This window comes from Schistocerca nitens, chromosome 9 (genome assembly GCF_023898315.1).
Source record: "Schistocerca nitens isolate TAMUIC-IGC-003100 chromosome 9, iqSchNite1.1, whole genome shotgun sequence".
Taxonomy (NCBI): Eukaryota; Metazoa; Arthropoda; class Insecta; order Orthoptera; family Acrididae; genus Schistocerca; species Schistocerca nitens.
In genome coordinates this window covers 472,766,712-472,789,901 of record NC_064622.1, presented here as the reverse complement: position 1 = coordinate 472,789,901, position 23,190 = coordinate 472,766,712, and the positions used below count along the sequence as shown (strand labels likewise).

At 40.0% G+C, this 23,190-nt stretch overlaps 1 protein-coding gene across 4 annotated transcripts in view; it reads left to right on the top strand.

Annotated features, from left to right (window-relative positions):
• The window catches only part of LOC126202927 (phosphorylase b kinase gamma catalytic chain, skeletal muscle/heart isoform), a 137,925-nt gene extending 114,994 nt beyond the window's left edge, over positions 1-22,931 (top strand). For all 4 annotated transcript variants that reach the window (XM_049937017.1, XM_049937020.1, XM_049937016.1 and 1 more), the window contains one exon: positions 19,454-22,931. In XM_049937017.1, coding sequence (XP_049792974.1) covers positions 19,454-19,588 — 135 coding nt within the window. In that variant the 3' untranslated portion in view covers positions 19,589-22,931. The remainder of the gene's footprint in view (positions 1-19,453) is intronic.
• Positions 22,932-23,190: the final 259 nt, after the last annotated feature.

The following is a 23,190-nucleotide window of genomic DNA, read 5'->3' as shown; positions in this document are numbered from 1 at the left end:
GAGGTAGGTACTGGCCAGCCCCTCTATCTCTTTGTTAGTATTTTAAAATCTCTCTGTTATGACTTTCTATCAAATATTAAAATAGTTTTTTATCCTCTTCTTCACCAAGGACAGGTGTGGAGAGCATGGATCCCCAAGCCATTACAGTATTTCTTTTCCTTTGCTGCAATCCTAATCTTTTACGATTACTCTCCTCTGAAATGGTCAGTAGGAGATGGCTAATCTATTGGGCACTGTTTGTAGATACATATGTTATGATTATTATTATTATTATTATTATTATTATTATTATTCTTTCCCACCAGCTGACTCATGTTCAGTCCCCACTTACCAATCTGATTTTGATTCTCTCAATTTTACAGTAGTGCAGGCCAAGCTATAAGTGCCACCCACATTCCTTCCATTGTGCAATCCTGTCTGAAGCACCTTTCTGTTATGTGTTTCAAATTAGACATCCAAAACCAAACATGGTAGCAATCCTTTGTGGGCAACTGTCAGGTACCTACACCATTGTAGCTTGCTGACAACACAGGGAATGCACTGTTGGAGCTGAAACCTCCCCTTGCATGCCAGATGAAGGCAATCAAACTTTCTCATACTGGTGGCCACAAGATGCTAGAAGTATCATGAGAGAAGATAGTTTTAATGCAGAAATGTTTGGCCCAAAGACCTCTCCTGGCCATGCCATGGGACAAAAACAAATTCAAAAAAATTGTGAGAAATACTTCATTGAAAATCCATTTTGTACCCAAACTAATGACCAGTCCTTTTCAAGTGCGAAACCATTGTTCTTTAGCAAACATACCAAGGAAAAATTCAAGGAAGTAACATCAGTTAACAGGATCTGAAGCAGCCCCATCCAGAATCAAACATCAACCCCTACTTGGTCACAGGCATTGCTTTCATGTGTGAAGCTCAGTGACACTTCTGTCACGAACTCTCCACACAAAAGCATTAACAGTGTCCAAGGCATTATTTGCCAACATGAGCTCACATTACAGACAGGTGACCTGCAAAAAAATTTGGAGCAATGGGATGTCAACTTTGTCTGCCATAATCAGCAGGAGCTGAAAGATAATAGTGTGTGCACTGGTGCTTTTATTTTGCCTTTTGAAGGGTACATATTTACTGAAAAGATAAACATAATTGATTATTTTTGCAATGAAAAGCCCGTCCTTCCCCTCTCATGGGGTGTTTATATGCTTGCAGTTTGGGTATGTGTATTCATGCTGCACGAATGCCCATCTGTGGTGATTGCAGAGGGGTGCTGTGTGAAAACACCTTGTGTCTCCAACTGCTAATATGCATTAACTGGAGAGAGCAGCGTTCCTCTCACTCTTCTAATTGCCCCATTTAGAAGAAGGAAAGAAAGGTACAAGAGCATAAAACCTTTTGCTGATTTTCGTGTTTTGAAGCAAGGAAAACTAAGAAAGCCTACATTCTGTGCAGATGACAGCCAACATGACTAAGCCCCAGTCTATAGCAAAGGTGAAGAAATCCACATCTCCACTTAAGTTGGACTCTGATAGCCACCTGAATACATTTGTTCATGAGGAGGACAGTTTCCCCTCCCACTCTGTTTTCACTTTAGCCCACCTGCTGCCAGAAAGAGTGCTGCTCAAATGGCACTCCCCTCAGCGTAGTGTTAACTTCCTTTGGACCAACTTGGCACAGTAACACTGCTTTGCAGCTAGAGTTCAGCTACCAGATCATAGAAACAGAACCTGTTGACCACAGAACAGTTTGTAATTCACTTGTTCTTCCTTCCAGGTACACAACCCGATATCCCTATCAGAAACAGATCTACGTAAGAAGGATAAAGAATTTAAGAAACAAACCAAAATTTTGCAAGGCTGCATTTATTTTGCCACAAAACAGTATAAACAGGTGATAGTAAAGTAGAAACAATGTAAAGAATACAGAACTTAATCAGCTGCAAAATGCACAATGTTCTTCATTTTTTTTTTCCAACTTAACGGACTTGACACGCACATTTGGCAACAGGTTAATGCACTCAGTATGGGGTGTGTGTGAGACTAAAATCGGGAGAGCGAGCAGATCACACAGTGCGTGCAATATTTTCCATTTCCAAAAAATCATCAACCTCCTATGCTCTGTGAGATTGAGCATTATCGTCTTTAACACCAAGTCCGCATTCACAGCACCTGGCAACAACCGCACATGAGATCCCAAGATCTCTCGGTACCTGACAGCAGTTAAATTTTGCTGATCCACCTGTACAATTTCATAATCCCTGTTCATGCCATTAGGGATACCAGTCTCTTTCCACAGTGTTTGGGTCCCAAAATTGTGTTTCACGTGCCCTCCAGATGTGAATCCACTCTCCAGACCAAATTGGGATTCAGCTGTGAAAAGAACGTAACCCACTGTTCAACTGTCCAGGTGGCATGTTGACGGGTCCACTTTAGACGTTCCCTTCTGTAAAGTCATGCCAGAGGTAGACAGGCAGAAGGCATCCAACAATCAAGGCCACTCTACTGAAGCCTTCTGTACACTGTTTGCGTCGATACATCTCCAAGGGATTATGCGAGGTCAGTGCTGGTTGCAGTGCAGTACTAAGGCAGTACTGTCATGCCCTTACAGCCAAATAAGTCCAATCTTTCTGATTTCACACATGGTCAGCCCTGTCCTGTACTCTGGGATACACTTTCTCTCTATAAACTGTCACCTCTTCTGAGAAACAACAGAACAATTCACATTAAGCCATTGGGCCACATCAGTTTGCGACTGTGCTGCATCCATTCTTCCTATGGCCCTCCACAGCAGAGTGCCCTACAAGGCCAGCTAAAACACACTGCTGAAATTCCTCTAGCTTTTTCTTTTCATTCTGCTTGGTTAGTTGAAATAATATAAATGCATTTCCAATAGAAATATCAATCTTGTACCAAAATAGTCTGAGTCATCAGTGTCTAGATTTTCTGTCAATTGCATAGAAACTATTCATCATGTCCGCTTTATCTACACATCCCATGTTTGAATTATAAGATTTCACTATCTGTGGGCAAAGTATTTTTGTAATTGTGCCATCCTTTTCTTTCCTACCAACTTCTTTCAAAGTTACAGGTGAGTCAATTGTTGATAGTAACGTGACAACACGTTTATCTTTCCATTTCATGCATGCAGTCCCATCAGAACGAACTGACCAGTCACTTTCTCCTCTTCGCAACTCATTGTCCAGTTTCAGAGGAGGAAGTCCTTTTCTGTGGGCTCTAATGGTACCACAGGCTAGGATAACATCAAGTTTTAGTGTCTGCAAAAGTGGAATACTAGTAAAAAAATTGTCAAAATATATGTGATATCCTTTGCCTTCTAAGCCTTTACACAAATTTCTTACAATCCTCTCTCCCAAATGTTTCTCCACTGCACCATCTGATTTCCCAGTATATACCTCAAAATCACAGATATATCCCATTTTGTCAGCTCTGACCCATGTTTTGTACCCCCTCTTGATGGGCTTTTGAGGCATATACTGTTTGAATGATATTCACCCTTTGAATTTCACCACGCATTCATCAACAGATTGCTCCTTGGTTGGAGCATAACATTCTTTGAACCTTGTCAGTAATTGATTTATTAGTGGTCGAATTTTATACAATTCGTCATAACATTTATTCCCTTTTTGTGGCATAAGGGCATTGTCATTTACATGTATATGAGATAAAATCCAGCTGAATCTTTTCAATGACATAAGCAAGAAATGTACTGATCTGAGTTCGTTGTGTGATGACCAGCAATCACGATATGTGCAAGGTTGTTTGATACCCATTAGAATATTTATAGCCAAAAACACCTTGAGAGGTCTGTAATTCTTACCTTTCTGAGTTGCATAAAGATTAGTCTGGAATACTGTGTGTTCCAGCATATTGTCCCCAAATAGATATAAAAAGAAATCAACTGGCAGCATACCTTCACCTTCAGTTTTCCTTTGACACCAACTTCCTCTAAAAAATCAACAGAATGCATTGTACTATTATCCCTTGCCCATGTAAAATGCACAGACCTTATTAGTGGCACGTTATCTTCAGAACTGAAACTGAATCACTTTCACTTTCAGAAACAACATTAGATATCACTGGTCTTGGCACCTGTGAATCAAGATCACTATCTCCAGCCAAAATATCACTTTCATTATCACTGGTACTGTCAGTCTCAGAGTCCACATCCGAAGGAATTTCTTCGAAAAGACACACCAGACCTTCCTCATCCTTTAATTTGCGAGAAAACATTTCGCAAAACTGAAATAAAAAAAATGATAAGCTTCTAATACTACCCCTGCAGCCGCAGTGGTTTCAAACGAAACCACCAGAGTAAATACGGAAAAAGTACATGATTTTCATTATTGTTGCAATACATATAGCATGTACTTATATAAGAAAGTATTATGAATTTGTCCCATGTGTGAAACTTACATTTCAAAGACAAATTCAATCACCAATCAAGAAAAAGAGAACCAGCACACCAAAAGCAAAATGGCACTTATACTTGAATCGTCAACTGCAACCACGTGAGAAATATTGACGTAGTTCAAATTTTCATCGCTAGATGGCAGCACCATCTACATCCAGAAGCGTGGCTAAGAATGTAGCCACTGTGCTCTTGCCACAAAATCAAAATATCATGTGTGGCTTCAAAGGAAACCACATCGTCACAAAGGGTTAAGAGGGAGGTGGGGCGTTCTATATCCATAAAGGCCTGGAAGGACTTGTTGGAAACCTGAAATCTATTAAGCGACTACAGAATGGTTCCGTACTGGTCAAGACTAACAAGACAAAGCAGGTGGAACCACTTACGAAGACTGAAAAATTGGGTGAATAGAATGTAACTGTTGAACTGCATAACTCCCTTAACTCTAGCAAGGGTGTGGTCACATGCCATGACATTATGGATATCGACAGCCGATCTTAAACAGGAATTGGCATTACAGGGGATAGTGAACATAGCGCAAAGGATGTGTAGGAATAATGGAGAAATTGAGAAGACTGCTACCTTCATTGTTATCTTTAATTCTCCAACATTGCCTGACCACATCATGACAGGTTTCCTCCAACTTAGGGTTAGACCTTATGTACCTAACCCTATGCGGTGCTACAAATGCCAGCATTTTGGTCATATAACGCGGAGTTGCTGGGGTGAAGCGACTTGTGGGAAATGTGGAAAGGCAGCCCATGAAGTTGGAATTGACTGTCCATCTCCAGCAGTCTGTGCTAACTGCTCTGGGAGCCACCCAGTCTGAAGCTGAGATTGCCCCGTTTTTCCAGAGGAATGAAAAATTCACCAAGCGGATCCTCTGTGCTGAAGCCAAAAACGAATATAAGGTGACGAAACCTCCCGTCTTTACCACATCTTTTGCTTCCATGGCGCAGAAACCTGTATGTAAGGTCGACACCTTGACGCAGACATCGTCCAGTGTACAACCGTTCACCACCAGCACCTGTACTTGCAAGTGTACATGCCAACTCAAAACGAGTAAGGATAAAGCAATCCAAGCTGCTGCCCCAGAAAAGACCAGCAACAGTTCAGTAGTGAGTGTCAAGAAGGCACACGACAAGCAGGGTGCCTCTCAATGCCCCCTTTCCCCTCTCATACTTGAAGAGACAGGATGCAGTGAAAGGTTCACAACATTCGGGTCAAAAGTTGCCCCGAGCACCGTCAGGTGTCCTTTCACATCTCATCGATGAGGACATCATGGAGTTAGACATCTTGGATCCAGGCAGCCCATCCACTCTCCCTCTCTTTACAAGTGCTTCATCTCTGTGGTGCAAAGATAGGGGTAAATTTAAAACCAAATCGATGAAGTGGCTCTTGTCCTACAGTGGAACTTGCAGGGGTTTAGGATGCATGTGGAGGAAATCCATCCCTTATCTCAGGGTAGACCACTGTGTCTGTGTCTCCAGGAGACTCATTTCTATCAATTGTACACCCCTTTGTTACGAGGTTATGTACTCCACAAAAAGGATAACCTGAATGGAGAGGGAGCTAGAGGAGGCATAGATATTTTCATCAGTACTACCATTTCTCACCTCTCTCACTTGCAATGACTTTACAAGCAGTTGCTGTATCAGTGCACGTTAAAGATGGGCAAACTCATTCATCCATGGGAACTAGTTCACTGGTGATGGCTCCTTTTTGGGAACTGTTCCCTTTTACTCATTCACTGTTCATTGGTGCATGGTATATGGCTCTTAAGAAAAATTGAATTAGTAGCCTAGTTGACTGAAGAGGAAGGCACCAAGAGGGGGCACTTGGCTCCCCTCTGGAATACAGAGTTTTTATTAATTACAGAATTCTCACACATTTGTAAAAGCAGTTTTTGTGATAAAAATCTCTAATTTAGGCAACTGTAGCATAATGTGGCTGATCACAGTGAAATAATATATGATGGTGCATGAAAAACTGGACCCGAGTACAGACTGCTTGCCAATTACGCACAATTTATTGACCGCTATGAGCACAGTAGATAAACATGTAATAATTAGATAGTAAAGAAATAACAGTTAAGCTAACGCAGACAACTACTTCGAAACAATAGATGACGATTGGTGGACGACAATGAGCAGTCTACTACTCGGGGCCGATTTTTCATGCGCTACCCTGTACCACTGAAATAGTATTGTAGAAGTTATCGTACTCTCTTTACAAAATATGACACCAGACACTCGACTACGGAGTGCGAGCTTCACTCGGTTGTAAGTCTGTGTGCCTTCCATAACAATGAACATGTTGCTTTACCATGGATAAAAAAACGGCAGAAAATGGCCACTCATATGTGCCATGCTGACTTCCTTTGCATGTGTAATAACAAAAAAATTGCCTTTTTATAAACGTCTTCTGCTGTTTATCGAAATAGTGAAGTAAGCCCATATTCCCTTTTGTTACCTGAAAAGATGTATGTATTACATATCACATAATTTTATGTAATTATAAAATACATTTTAATTACTGGGCATGTATGCTGAATAGAATGGGAAGAGAACCAGAAGTCCACAGTGGAAAAAAGGTTTGAAACAGATCTAGAATGGGCATCTGCAGCGAATGAAATGAACAACAACTCGATGCTAAGCTAACTAGAAACAGTCGGCAGTGGAACTGTAACGAGTGGCCACACAAAGAAGCAAAGAAGGAAAAGTCCGGCCGAGGGAGACCGAGACAGAGATGGGAATGGGACAGAGGCTGGAACGAGACCGGCTGTTGTGCTGTTGCGGGACCGAGACTGACTGTTTCCCATTCCCGGGAACTATAAGTAGAAACCCACGACCGAAGTGAACTATGAAAGACCGTTCCTTAGAATTCGTTCCTCGCTCCTTCCGTTCGTATTGGTGAACCATTCCTTTGGACCCATTAGTTTGCGAACAACACATCTCTAGTGCACGTGCGTCATCCATTGACAATATGTTTCCTTTACGTGCCCCCACATGATGCACTTGATGAAGAGCCCCTAACCGACCTTATTATACAGCTACCCTGCCCCTTCATCCTCTGTGGTGATTTTAATGAACACAGTGTGCTTTGGGGCTCTGCAACAAACTGCTCCAGTGGTGGAGCAATTGAGAGGCTTCTCGTGTCTACATATGCATACTTGCTAAATGCAGGACAGAACACTCACTTCTGCACAGCAACTAGGTTATTCTCTGCTATTGATCTCTCGCTTTGCTGTCCAGCTCTTGCTCACACTGCTCAATGGGAGGTGGTCAATGACTTGCACTGATCACTTCCTGATCTGGATTCGCCTGCTGGATGGGGTAGAACCCAAAAGGAAACTGCCGCGATGGGTGCTCAGAAGAGCTGACTGTACATTTTATAGCCAGTTGGTCCAGTTTGAACATTGTGCGAATGTCAAGGCTTGGGTGGATCGTATTACCAAAATGATCCACCACACCGTTGCACCATCCGTTTCACAGTCCACAGCACAACAGAAGAGGCAACCTGTTCCTTGGTGGAGTGCCGAATGCCTCTCTGCAATCAGGCCAGGTGTGCGGCTCTGTGTAGCTTCAAGTGTCGGCCAGCTGCAGAGCCTTTCGGGTAGTGAGGGCAGAGTGTCGCCGAATTATTCGAGAGGGCAAGAAGAGGCCGTGGCAACAGTTCCTGAACACCATTAATCGTTTCACCAAAAGTTCCGTTGAATGGGAGACCTTCTGGGAGAGGAGGCAGGTGCTCCATGGCTGCTGTAATGAAGAACAGCACTCTCTAAACCAATCCACGAGGCATTTTCTAGACTATGGCAGTGTATTTTGCCACAGTTACTGCAACAGGCAGTCAGGATGCATGTTTCCAGTGCCATAGAGCAGTTGCTGAGAGGTGTAGTTTGGACTTCCGGTCCATCTCTGATGAAGATTACAGCTACCCATATTCCGTGTGGGAGCTGGATTCTGCATTGTCTGTGGCTCCTGACACATCCCCTGGTTGCAACAGGATTCATTACAGTATGCCGCGGCACCTCACTAGACGAAACAAAGATATCCTCCTTGCACTTTTTATTGCCATTTAGGCATCAGGTCACTTTCCCGACTCATGGCCTGAGGTAATTTTAATTCGTCTTTTAAAACCTGGGAAAGATCGCACATGCCTGAGTAGTTACCGTAGCACTGCCCTCATTAACTGCATGGGGAAGATCTTGGAGCAGACGGTCAGCTGCTGCCTTGTCTGGATATTGGAATATAGGCAACTCCTTAGTCGCTTTCAGTGTGGGTTCGGGAGGTATCGCTCCATCTTTGATAACCTTGCCCTCCTGGAGGCAGCTGTACAACAGGGTATTGTATGCCAGCATTACCTTCTAGGTATATTTTTTGACGTCGAGAAGGCCTACAATACTATTTGGAGGCACCTTATCCTGGAGTAGCTTCACGAATTGCGTTTTTGTGGTTGTCTTCCCAGTTTTATTCAGTCCTTTCTCTCGCCACGATATTTTAGATACGAGTTGGTGATGTCCTGTCTGATTGCTTTGATCAGGAGAATTGTGTCCTTTCAAATTATCGTTTTAAGTGTGACCATCTTTGCTGTAGCTATTAATAGCATTACGTCCATAGTGAAAAATCGTGTCCAGTGTTCTTTGTCTGTGGATGACTTACGTGCGTTTTGCTCTTCGGACTCTTCACCACATCAGTTGCAACTAACTCTTCGACGTTTGGACAAATGGGTGCAGAAGAGCGGTTTTAAGTTTTCCACCAAGAAGTCTGTTGTGTTCTTTTGAACCATTATCATTCCATTTTAAACTTTCCTGAGTTGTTTACAGACATGGTGAGGTTTCTGGGCCTCATATTTGACTCTAAGTGTAGGTGGTTACTACATCTTAAAGACCTGAAAAAACAGTCACTTAAGTATTTTAAAATGCCTTAGCCACAGTACATGGAGAGCAGACAGGACTTCTCTGGTCTGGTTTTATAGAGCATTTATGTGATCTTGGCTCGATTATGGGTGCACAGTGTATGGGTCTGCGAGACCCTCTTATTTAAAGATTTTAGACGTGGTGCACCATGAAGGGATTCGGTTGGCCACTGGGGCATTCAGAACAAGCTCCATACCAAGCCTCTGTACAGAGGCTGATGAACCGCCACTTCATGTCAGCGATGGCTACTTACGGTGTGCCAGGCATATAAAACAGTCCACACCACACATACCTGCCTATCATACTGTTGCTCAGAAAGGCTTTTTCGTAACCGGCAACAGGCAAGAGGCCCAATGGGATTCGTGCACAAGATTGCCTTCTAGAGACGGGCGTCTTCACGTTTTGCATCATAATGGGAGCAGATTTCCACTCTGCTTCTCTGGAGGCCCAGACTTGATGAATTTTAAGGAAGATTGTAAGTCAGATTTTACACTTCAATCTCTGTTTATTAACATTTTAGATATGTGTCAAGGTTTCACAGTAGTGTCCACTGGTGGCTCCAACAAGGGAATTCCCTTGGCTGCTCTGTCATGTTCCCCAACCACGTCCTGGTGAGTATACTGTTTTCTCAGTAGAGTTCCACACGACCCTGAAGGCACTGAAGCAGATGCGGCATATTCGGGGCAAACAGTTTCTCATTTGCACCAATTCCCATAGTGCCTTAGAATTGTTACAGAACCTGTACACAGCTGAGGAGTTGGTCTGGCTGATATATGACCAACTGTACTTGCTCCAACAGCAAGGTAAGCAAGTGTCACTCTGGTGGGTGCCAGGTCATGTAGGGATATAGGGAAATGAACAGGCCAATGAGACTGCCAAGGAAGCCTGCAAAGGACAGGATGTGGCAAAGTGTCCTACACCCTTGCAAGCTGTCGTTTCTGCCCTACACAGGAAGTGCATGTAGTTGTGGGAGGAGAAATGGCTAGTGATGATGGCCAATAAGCTGCAGTTGGTGAAGTCAGCAACCCAGCCATGGCGATCCTCCTGCAGTTGCTCAGGTGGGATGAAGTTACCCTCATGGATCATAGAATTGGGCACTGCCCTCTCACACACAGCTTTTTACTATGGCAAGAGGATCCCCCATTTTGTGATGCTTGTGGCATGCACATCTCTATCCACCCTATTTTAATTAAGTGCATTTTATATTGTGATGCAGGGGCAGATGCAAATATTGGTGGGTATCTGCCCTCTATTTTATCTGATGATGAGATGAGTGTGACTAAGATTTTAAAGTTTGGTGATGTGTCTGCACTCTGGCCTAAACTTTTAGGCTGGAGGTTTTAGTGTGTTGCAGAGTGACTGGCTTTTCCTTTTTTATTCTTGTGGTCAGCCAGTCATGGCCATCTGCTATATTGTTCTGACTCCTTTATACCACTTTCTTCATGTGTTATTAATATTTTACTACTGATGCAATACTTCGTTCAATGGTTGTGTGTAGGTATGCACATAGTTTTCCAACTTCTGTTACCCGTGTTTTATGTGCTGTTTTATCTTCCTGTTTTGTGTATTTTACTGACAGTCATCTCAATCTCTCTTCACGTAAGCACTAAAGACCTTGCTGTCGTGCGCCCATGTATCTATGTACATGTGATTGTGTACACTGTGATTGTGGATGTGGGACTCACCTAAAAACACTACCCTGCTTGATAGGTGCCCTGATGTCACTGCTGGCTTGGTTGTCCGTTGATCAGAATACCATCTTCCATGCAAAACATGATCATAACAACATCTGTTGATAGTTTGTGTGATTATATCGTGAATTAGACATGGAGCGGAGAAATAGCAGTTTGTTTCCATAATTTTATACACTGGTGTATATGGACATTGCTGGTGAAGGTGTGGAAAATTAATTGAATGTAATTTCTAACCACACACTAAGTTAATATGACTAAGTCAAAGAGAAGAATCTTGGTGCATTGGCTCTCTACTCATTGCTTAATCTCTGTACCTGGGTAGGCAAGACATTATAAAGTGATATTTCCTGTCGGATACTTTAATAGATTTACAATTGACCACTCAGTGTTCAGAGACAAGGGTTACCCCTGTCCTACATGGCAACATTTTCTAAAGTTAAGTGAAAAGTAATTACATTTTGCAAATTTTACAAACAAGTTAACTGAAAAGTACATAAAGTGAGCTTTTCACTTCAAAAAATCTTTATTGCATTCTCCTCTGTTCTAATCAGTGCTAATGGAAATTCATTAACTGTTACATGTTCAACAAGTGAAGAATATCTCTCCTTCCACTCCAACATGCAAATAATGACACAGTTTCTGAAAATAGTCTTTGGAGACACTGCCTATAATTAGGGCATATTTCACTGGGAAACATGGTTGTCAGCTACAACAGACAAAACATGTTAATATATGGGTGTAAGTTCTGGGTATGTGTGGATGGGAGGCAGTTCCTTCAAGAAGTCCACAAATTTCGGGTTCATCGCTACCTAATATTAGGACACAGAAGAAAAATAATGCATTCTACTTTAAACATGGGCTGTGCTGGATATTCTGCTTATTAATAATTTTTATCAATCCATGGTTCATTTCTCACAGAAAAAAAATGCCCAAGTGTAGTACTGCAAGACACTGGCAACCAACTGATTGCAGGGGGCTTCTGAAGCAACACACTAGATGAAAACAGTGAGGAATATCTCTTTGTAAGCCATATCATTACCTGGACTGTAAAACATTTCTCCACTTGTAACCTCTACTATAGGAGTCACTAGATAAGAGAGGCAGTGAAATAATTCATTCTTTAGTTTGAAGAACTTTGTCACAGTTGTTAATAAATAAATAAAGTGAGCTACAATAGGTGGGGGGAGAGCCTGGAAATTGATATCCTGTGTTCATTTTTCATTACATACAATGCCAATGTCCTAGGCCTAGCAGTGAGAGACTGTTTTTAGACCAAAATGCATTTACGTTTCAATATAGTCATCTTACAGGGCAGCGCACTTTGTCCAAAATTTGTCTGATGAGTAGTAAAATTCCATCTCTAAAGTGTGATTCTGGAAGGTCTGCAAAATACCTATCTACAGCTGCCATAACATCTTCACTGGACTCAAAATGTTTTCCAACCACAAATTTCTTTCGTTTTAAGTTTGTACTCTTGAATGAAGTGCACATTGCACAACTTCTCTAAAAAGCCATAAAAGTGGAATATTCCATTATTGACTCTTAACTTAAAATCATTGCACAAAATGTATGAACACAATAAAAACAAAATTTAATCAATACTAGTGCCATCCCCATGTCAGGCAGCAAAGTTTTTATCTTGGCTGCCTGTTGCTGAACATAATATGCTCTCTTTCTTTAATTTGAGAAGCCTTGGAGATGTGTTCTGAAACTTATGATTAAAAGTGAGTAGGATAAACAGCTGAATAAAATGTCAGCAGCAGCCTGATGCCCCAAACATTTGTTGTTTATTTATCATCCTGTGATTCTGGCCCTTGTTTCAATTCTCCCTTAGAGCATTTTCTGTTCCTATTTATTGATCTTTATAACCCACTGACATAGAACATGGGCTAGAAATTTGCAGCAAAATCAGAAAAGGATGGTTGTTAGACTCATACATACTGAGAGAATCTGTGAGTTATAATCAACTGACCTGTCTTCAAATGCTATGAAACAAATGACCTTTGATTATAAATGAGGTACCTGCAAAAAAATGAAGAGTTAATTAAAACTGGCACTGCAAGAGGAGAAAGCTACCTTCAGATGCTACCAATTGTAAACTGAGAAAATATTAATAAAGTATTCCAATTAGATTCTGCCATGGCTACTATCATGTCACCTGACTTCACAAGAAGTAGAACTACTGCATTACGCAAGCGGACAAATGCAAAGTATTGTACGAATCAGAGAACACCAGCCATCTGTTCTGCATGTCAAAAATATTCTTGTCAATAGATAAAGATACGATTAGAAATAACATAGACTGGAACTTAGCCAGTGTTCAATTTGGCTTCACTGCAGGGAAAAGAACAAGAGAAGCAATATTGGCACTATGCCAAATTCTGGAAAGAAGATTTATAAGTAAACAGGAAAACATATATAGCATTGAAACTTCATGGCAGATTATAACTGTGTGCCAGACCAAGACTCGAACTCAGTCCGGCACGCAGTTTTAATCTGCCAGGAAGTTTCATATCAGTGCACACTCCACTGCAGAGTGAAAATATTCTGGAGATATATAGCATTCATTCACCCACAAAAGGCATCTGATATGGTTGATTGCAAGTTATCATTTAAAAAGCAATGCACAAAGTAGGACTTTACTGGACAGTTAATTTTGAGTGTACACAAAAGTCAACGTACTGAACTGGATGTTAACAGTAACCAGACGGAAGGAAAAAATCAAAGGAGAATAAGACGGGGGTGTCTTCTATCAGCTTATTTATTTAATATGTTCATCAGGGAGGAAATAACAACAATGAAAGGAAAGATAGAAGGGATAAAGATTGATGGTATTCACATTCACCGTATTGCATTTGCTGATGACATTGTGATAGTGTCAAACTTAAAGAAAACTGACTAAAATGCTTAAAGGCTTAAAAATCAAGAGATAGTGAAAGGAAAACTGAAAATAAACATCTAGAAGGCAAATATCATGTTTGTGCACAGGAAAGGTGGTGGAGGTAAGACTGACATAAAAATAGGAAGTGGGCAACTTGAGGAAGTAACCAAATTTCACTGCCTCAGTAGCATTGTGGAGGTAATCAAGATGCCTTGAGGAAATCAAGAGATGAATAACACTGACTAAAAGTGCCTTTCAAAATAAGAACCTTCTATTGAACAAGGACATCAGCTTGCGCTGGACGTAAGCAAATCAGGAGAAAGCTCATCTTGAAGCTGCAGATATGTGGTTCTGGAGGAGAATTGCAAGAACTATCTTTGCATGTTTCTACAAGATATTTTAGAAGGCAAAATCATAGGGAATGAGAGGTGACAGAGAAAATCCTATTAAAAAAAAGTGATGTGTGAGATGGTATATTCTTCATACATGTAAATGAAGAGGACTGCTGAAGAGAGGAAGCTGCAGAAGCAAGTACAGTGGGATCATTTATAAACACAAAAAAAGTCAAAGGGCTTCTACTAGGGTGAACATGCTGATCAGAAAGGGCTAAACAACGAATTACAAGAAAAATGAAATTTGTTTACAAGGGGTGCTATAAATGCACCACTGAAGTGGTACGTAGAATCTGAAGCTTTAAAATTACAAATTGCTTTGGTTTAAGAAATGCATTGTCACCTAAGGATCATTTAAAAAGTCAAGAGCAACAAAAAAACTATTTACTGATAATTTTGTGACCTTATAAAGAAATAAGAGATCTGCAATTAGTGCAGACTTACACAAGTATAAGATGTGTGTGCACAAGACAGACCGAGCTGCTGAGATCTGGGACTGTACCGTGTGGAAGCCTGAGATGATACCTATCACAGTGGCCGAACTTTTAATCACAAAACACTAATATCTCACTGTAAAACACATTACCTACAAACTACCATAAGAAAGATAAGCAGTTCTTCGTACTTTAAATTAAGTATAACTATGAACCTTAGCAGGGCAATGGAAGTTAAAGAGAGGCCAAGTATGAAACTGAATGTCAGTGAAAAACAGAACAAACCAACAGATTAATGTTAGTGAAATGATACAGGAAAGGTAGACCCAAGTCACAAAGTGTTAATATGTTGTTTTATCATGTTATGCAAAATAATAATTACAATAATACGATATTATCTATTTGATCACACATCTGCTGAAGATTATTTCTGGCCCATCCACCACAGGATACGAGGAAAAAAGAGCAGAATTCTTAACTAGTGTGTTTATTTTCTGTTTAATTTTTATTATAATATCAGGGCTATAGAATTAGCATTGCTTAAAGTATTCTCAACAGAAAGAGCAAAGTGTTTCAGTTTAGACATATGAAGGTTCAACTAACTAAACTATAAATGTGTAACAAAAAAAAAATGATAAATGGCGTAAGAAGACTAGTAAGTTAGTATGCATGTACCCAACAGTGTGTCAGATGTCCACTAGATGGCAAGATTTTTGCCACTACACAGATATACCAGCACAGTGGCAGTATCCTCCCCAGCTGACACTAGGAACGAAAAACTGGTTGCAGATTAGGAACTTTCTCTGAGGCAAAGTGTAATTAGGGCTTGGATAAAGGCCATTAATTCTGGTGTATAGCACTGCACTCATATGGTTGGCAGTGCTGTTTGTGACTGCCAAAACATGTGAAAGCATAGCCAGTCTTTGGATTGTGAGTCAAGACTAACTTTTGAACCAGTAAATTCATCACAAACTGAGAGGAGCAAATTATGAATCTACTATTTCCTTTGGTCCAAATGATAGTTCCATGTGGATCTCTAAGAATGAAGTATGCACCACAGGTGGAGGTGGAGAGGGTGCCTGTGAAGACACTCTGGCAAAAGAGGGTTCAATGGAGAAAGGAAGAGATCAGAATAAAGGACCACAGACACTAGTCGTGAGCCGAACCCCACAGTGGTGCAGTGGTGGAGCCAGGGATCCGTAATCAAGATTCCCACAATACATTAGAGACAAAATGAGAGCTTTGTACAGACACAAGAGGGGGCAACAGTACACAGGCCAGGATATGTGATTGAGATAAATGAAGGTGGTGAGTTTGAGCTGGCACTTCTTTATAAACTGGCAAATTTGGGGTAGTCACGTCAACATATAAAAGATGCATAAATTGAGATTATTCTACCGTGTTGAGTTGTTCATTGTGAATGTCATGTTCTGGATGTGGATGAGCAGTTCAGTGTTGGCAGAACTGTATTTAACATGTTTTGCAACTGGAAAACTGGAAGGCACAAGTGCAGGCTAGGATTGTACTTTCCGGTATTCATCAAAACTTATAGTTGTAGAACTGAAGTTAATTAAAAAGCTGTTAACATATGGGGACTGAGAGACCATAGGCCCATAGCCTCTGTAAGCCCGTCTATCTCTATTAGAAAAATGGTTCACTCAGCACAGAACCCTGCGGGATGTGCATCTGCGGTGTAAGTAGGGTACTGTAGAATGGGGCGACTAAGTCAAAAACAACCGAAGAAATATAAAATTCTGGGTAAATTCAGAAGGTGGACCTTAAAATTCCTCTCGTATAGTGAGTTAAGGACATGATAACGTGAGATGTTGGTGATGGGGGAAAAGTGTCCATGCAGTAGATTCCATGTGTTGTGGACTGATCGTTCTGAAATCTACATTGGGATTTGGACAAAAGGCCCCCTTCATTCGAGAGACAGGCAGAGTTGCCGGTTCACCATTTGTTTGAGCACCTTACATGGAACATTCCTGAGATGGAGGGATTTGTAGCTGTTTGTTTCATAAGGGTTTTTCCTCAGTTTCAAGACTGGGACTATTGGGATTTTGCTCCAATGGGTTGGAAACACCCTCACGTCAGATATGATTAAATATTACAAGAATGTGATGTCAGAAATCCACAGAGAGGTATTATAGCATTTAATTGTGGATTTTATCAGGTCCCAGTGCAGTGTCTTGGCCAAGGGGTGGAGTGCTGGGGACTTTGCATTCACTGAAAGGCGCAGCATATAGTTCCAGACGTGAAGGACAGGTTGTTACTCTTACTGCTGTCAGATGCAGATGCTCAAGCAAAGTGTACTGAGAAGTGTTCTGTAGCAACAGTAGTATCAGTATGAACATTGCCATCTAAAAGTATTGAGGAATGCTGGTTGCTAGCTAGCACCTGTAAATATAATGCAACTTAGCCCATACCTGTGAAGAAGAGGCACAAATCCTTTCAGTGGGGACATATTTTTTCCAATATTCCTTCTTCTAGTATTTTGGGAGATGACATTCCCAAAGATGAAACCTTTTAAAAATAATTAAGTTTTCCACTGTTGGAGTAACACCCTGCAATCTTTTTTTGCCTTGTTTATTTCCTGTATGTACCATGAGACTGATTTCTGATGATGAGTTCCGAGATAAGGGGGATAGTTAATTCTGTTACTATTAGTAGTGCAGTAGTATCATGCAGCATGCCATCAATATTTCCTTGTGGAATAGAAGCTCATGGTAAGACAATTTTGAAAGCATTCCAATCATCTGTCTTGAGTGCCCATTGTGGTCGGCACTCAATCTAATAACGGTTTAATAGAAACGTGATTGGGAATTCATAATTCCCACATGGGTCACTATGTACCCCCTCCTCTGAATTGAGGGAAGGAGGCCAGAGCTACAGATCAAGGGATCAATGAAAGAATATGTTCAGTGTGGCACACTAAAATGAATTGAAGTGCCATTGCTCAATAAACTTAAGTCAAAATCGATGATAACTTCTTCCATTAGACTGACGTGCTCTAGTGTACTAACACTGCCCAACAATCGGTTGTTGATACTGAAGTCACCTGGGGGAAGGAAAGGCAGTGTTAGCCCATAGATGAGGTTAGCTACCTCTTGATATGTCACCTCACTAATTTGGAGTCCGATATTACAGAAAGTAAAACCCATAGTTGTCTGTACGCTAATAGCCACAGGCTCTTAACGCCTTACTGTATGGTACTCTAACATTAAAAATTATGGCAAGTACCAGCCTACAGACACCACCTCACGCTCGTTTTGGATCGATATGAAATACGCAGGGTAAGGACGTACAGTTCAGGGAATGGAGAGTTCTCCCAAGTGCAATACATGTGTTGGATAAATTGATATGAGTTGTTTGAGCTCCACTAGTGGTCAAGTTCCCCATTGTGACTACACTGGATGATGGCTGCATGTGTACCCAGGGGTGGTTGAAGAAGGTAAAAAGATAGGTCATGAAACATCATGGTATATTAAAGCTGTTTGCTGGACTGGTACTCGAACCTGGCACCATTTCCTTTTGTGAGCAAGTGCTCCACTGACTGAGCTATCCAAGCATGGCGCTCACAATCCACCCTCACAACTCAGCTTCCACTAATACCTCATCTCCTACCTTCCAAACTTCACAGGAGTGCTCCCGCATGCTCGGATAGCTCAGTCAGTGGGGCAGCAGTTCCAAATTCTAGTTGGAGACCGGCACAGTTTTAATCTGTCAGAAAGGCTCAAATCGCCAAACACACTGCTAGAGCATGAAATTTTATTCTGGGGAGATTGGTCACGTTTCAGTTTCTGCTCGTACTTGCACCACCTGCTGACTATGTACGGCAGCAACACCATTTTATTACTGCCTCATAAATATCGGTAAATATCCTTCCACTCAGATATTGCTACAGTTCTGTAATCAGTTAACAGTCACATAGCATTGGCATTGAACTGTACACTGTTCCTGTGGCCTGCAACTGTTCTTATGTGCCCTACTCAGTATTAATGACGCCAAAACAATTGATCCACGTTAAAATTCTACACAATTTTCACTAGCATGAGGCATTCTTTAAATTTTTTTGGTAAGTATTGATAATCTGACTGCAAATCAAATTTTTTACAATAACTGGTTCTCTTACATCAAAAAATTAGTCTTTCGCTTTCAATGTAAAAATGAAGTTTCAAGTATTCATTTATTTTTACAGTGAACATGTGTGATGCTACTGCAGTCATGGTCACTTATTACCAGATAGGTAGCCTATCACTACAGTTTTTAATATACACATCAAGTTTTGAGATAATTTTGCCACCAGAGATAAGGTTTCATGACAGTTGATTTAACCTTACTTTATTTGTGTCTTATTGCCCTTTTATTTGTATTTCATCTGTTGTACAGATGAGAAGTAGAACCTCCTTTACTTTTTCTTGATTTGTATTGGACTTGCCTCTTTCCATTCTAGATAGCTCATGTGTTGCAGTTAGTTAAAGCAAAATTTTCAGTGTATTACTGCATTGGTAGTGTCAGAGGCTATGTCCAAACTCAAGTTTCATACTGCACAGCTGCTGATATTTGTTAGCAATGTGGTATGTAGGTATATGTAGGATTCTGGGGTCGGAGGAGATGGCTGATGGTAAATAATGTCAGTTTATATGTATGTATGTATGTATGTATTTACTATAATGGTACACTAGGCTACACATTGTACTTTGTTACAGGTGATCGATGCATGTGCCTTCAGAGTATATGGCCACTGGGTGAAGAAAGGTGAAGGTCAGAACAGGGCTGCCTTGTTTGAGAATATGCCAAAGGTAGAACTGAAACAGATATATGTGAACAACCTTAGTCGGTAATGGAATCCTTCCTTAGAATTATTAAATCAATGACAAATTCATATTGTGAGGAGGAAGTGTAGGAAGGTAGGTAGGGCACTCTTAGAATGAAAATAAAAGAATGCTGTTTTGTAAGTAAAACATGAGATCTTAAAACCTACAATAAATTCTACCATGGACTGTTCTACTATAGTTACAATTTTGTGCTAAGGTGTTCAGCTGTACAGATTTTAAGTAATTCTGATCTGAAGTCAGAATAATGTCTTCCTATCTTACACTGTGTGTCAATGTTTAGCATGCATAAATATTTGTACTGAAAGATGGCTGCCCATGAAATATTTGACTTTCTTTTAACAAATGCAGTTGCCCACCAGTAAAACAATTGGTCTTGGTGAAACGTGTTTAGATAAAAAGAAAAGAAATTGTGCTTTCCTTTTGCTGATGAATCTGTATGTTCAGTACATTGGGTCAGTCTGTCTAATGAAGGTAGATTATTCAGCTTAAAACAAATGGAAAAAGAAAATATTTGGCATAGAAGAGGAGCATCTACTTATGAGTTGACAAATGGAGCAAGGAAATCAGTCAAAATTACAAACCATGTTAGGTACTTGTATATATTATTATCTACTCTTACATTTCGTATCTCTCTTCCACCTAAATGAGGTTGCATTAAAACACAGAAAGGTGTAGATTTAACCTTGTTTTATTTGTTTCTTTCTACCCATTTTTTGTGTTTCAACAGTTGTACAGCTGATAAGTAGAACCACCTCTTTTGTATTATATCTTATGCAACACAGGCATATCTGAAATATGTATCATAAGTACTCATAGTAAGTACAGTCATTTCTTCTAATAAATAAGATGACATGAGTTTCTCTCTTATTTGTAGCTGAAGATGCTGTGTTTCATTTTCTTATTTATTATTCAGTTGCCAGAATTATTTACAAAATTGTTAAGGTTGATTCACAGCGTATGTCTGTGAACCATCCTGTAATAGAATGTCAGCATCAACTATTTGTATGTTCACAATTGACCGAACATCAGTAGGACACAATGCTCAGGCCAGTGCTATACAGTAAAAATGGATTATAGGTAATCTCCTGTCTTACAAGAAGTCTAAATATAGTGCCAGCTGCAATGAACTAGCAGTGGTAAGTCTATTTTATTAATGACCAAAGGAAAATTCACAATGGATTTTCTTGAGAGAGGTCATAACGTAGAATTTACACAGCTAGTTGAGAACTGAAAGAATAAGAAGAGTGTTTTCCATACATTTCAAATGGCATTTAGTTGCTCAAGAAAATACATACATGCATGCAAACAGACGAAACAATTTGTTCTATACATCACACTTTGTTTCTAATTACAAAATATAACATAAAAGACTATATTTCTTGCTCAGTGCAGCTGACTTTCTCACTGTTGAAACAATTTTTATCAAGAAAAACCCATTTATTTATTTCTGTTTTTATTTCTGAACAACGCAAGCTTTGTCACAGACCCAGTTTTTTTTAAAACTTGAATCTTTCTTTCCTTTTTGGATATTGAGTCTCATAACACACTCAAAGGAAAAACATAGTCTTCATGCGACCTTCACAGTGTACCACATAACCAATTACAAATACCCCAAAACATAAAATCCACTACAACAACACCGGTGAACATGGTGAGAATTCTTTAATCCTAGTGTTAACAGATGTCAGTATCCAAACTTTCTTCCTGGGGAATCTTGACAGTGACATTCTTTTCCAACCCATTTTGTTTCATTGACAGTCTTGTGTGAATGGTTCCATTTGAAATTCATTGTGAACCAATCTGTGTGCTACTCTGTAAAAAAGAGCTCATTATACATATTAAATTAATTCTAAAATGACATTAAGTTTAACCAGTCGCTTGAAAGTCACATAGTGGGACTAATACTTCACTGAGGGGAGACAAGTTGGCACACCATTTTATAGCTGTTACACACTGTGTAACATGTATACACACAATTCTCATTAATAATGAGAACAATGGCTTAGAAAATTGTGGTCAGTGACCATTTCACCATGCCCACCAAAATTGAGAAGTTGAACCTGGTGCCTATACATATAGTACAAAACTGCAGTGATTAGCAGTTGGGCTTATTCCAAATGTACTGATTACCCAGACATGTGCATTAAAAATATTTGCCCATACTATAGGAGTGGATTACCTCAGCTTGGACCAAGGAAAAGATGTTTTGTAAACATGTGTCCAGATGTTCAGTTTTTTATTGTAATAGAACTTGTATAAAGGTGTATAATATATTTTCAATTTTCTACTCATATGAATGGATCAGTGTTATCGATGTGTATAACGTGATTGAAATGCTTTCAGTTCACTTTTGTGCACACATGAACTCAGCAGTGTGGAGTCGTGCCTTTTCAGAGATTTTGGAAGGTTTTTGTGGAACTTACAGTATTTCATCATATGAAGTATCTGTTTCCTAAAATAATTTTTTTGGGAGATCCTATGGATAAAAATCCAAAGGTCTTAACCACTTATTCACACAACATTGACCACCCCTCTTGAACACTGAAACCAAAATGTGCTCTGTACTCATTATGCTCAAACTAAACAATTCTGCAGGTCTTGACTTCTTCATCATAAGATTAATATATTGGTATAACAAGAATGGAAATTTCTGGATGGAAAATATGTAAAATAAGAGAAAGGCAACTACTTTTCCATAGAGGACTGGTGGTAACTTTTTGGTAACATCACATAATTAATTTATAGACAGAAAAACATTTCCAGACATGTTCCCATAACTTCTTTTTCCTTTTTGTGTAAAAAACCAAAATTTGCCCAAGTATTTTTGTTACACTTTATATATGATAAATTTACTGAAGGCTTCATGGTTAGTTTCATGCCCACAGTGACCTTACAACAAACCCTAACAAAAGACAGGAAGCAGCTGTTATTCTCATAGCTTGTGGCATTTTCTGTGTAATTTTCGATGAAAATTAAATATGTGTCTCACTTGTAGAGTCAGGCATTCCACAGTGTGTTCATAAATCAACAATTCTGTAGTATGAGAACTATAACTCCCAGTGCAGCTGTCACGTGTTGCTGTGAAGTAGTTTGATGCCTTGTGGTAATCAGTGTAGCCTAAATTTTTATTTGTTTCAGTAAATTACTTTTGTGGTATGTTGTTGCAGTATTCATTTGGAAGAAATTATATGCTCGATAATAAAATTTTCTATTGTGACAGACAACAGTGGGGCATAATTGATGTAAATTTGGTTGTATAGCTACATAATTATCTTTGTTTTCATAAATGCGAACAGCCAATGTATCAATGAACTTGTCACTTTGTCATTAAAAACATTTATGCACAGTATGTTGTTTATGAATTAGTTCTATATAATCACACTCTCCTTATGTTCCTTAGTCTTTTTCAAATTCCTTTTGAAACCCTGTTCCGTATCATTGTACTCTATTTCTACTTTATAAGTAATGTGGACACTTGGGTTATGTGGCCTGAGTCGGCATCATTGAATGATGCGGTAAATCGTATGCCTACTCTAGACAAATGGTTGTCTCTTATACTTACACAATGATTCTGAAGTTGGGGGGGGGGGGGGGAGGGGGAGAGCTAA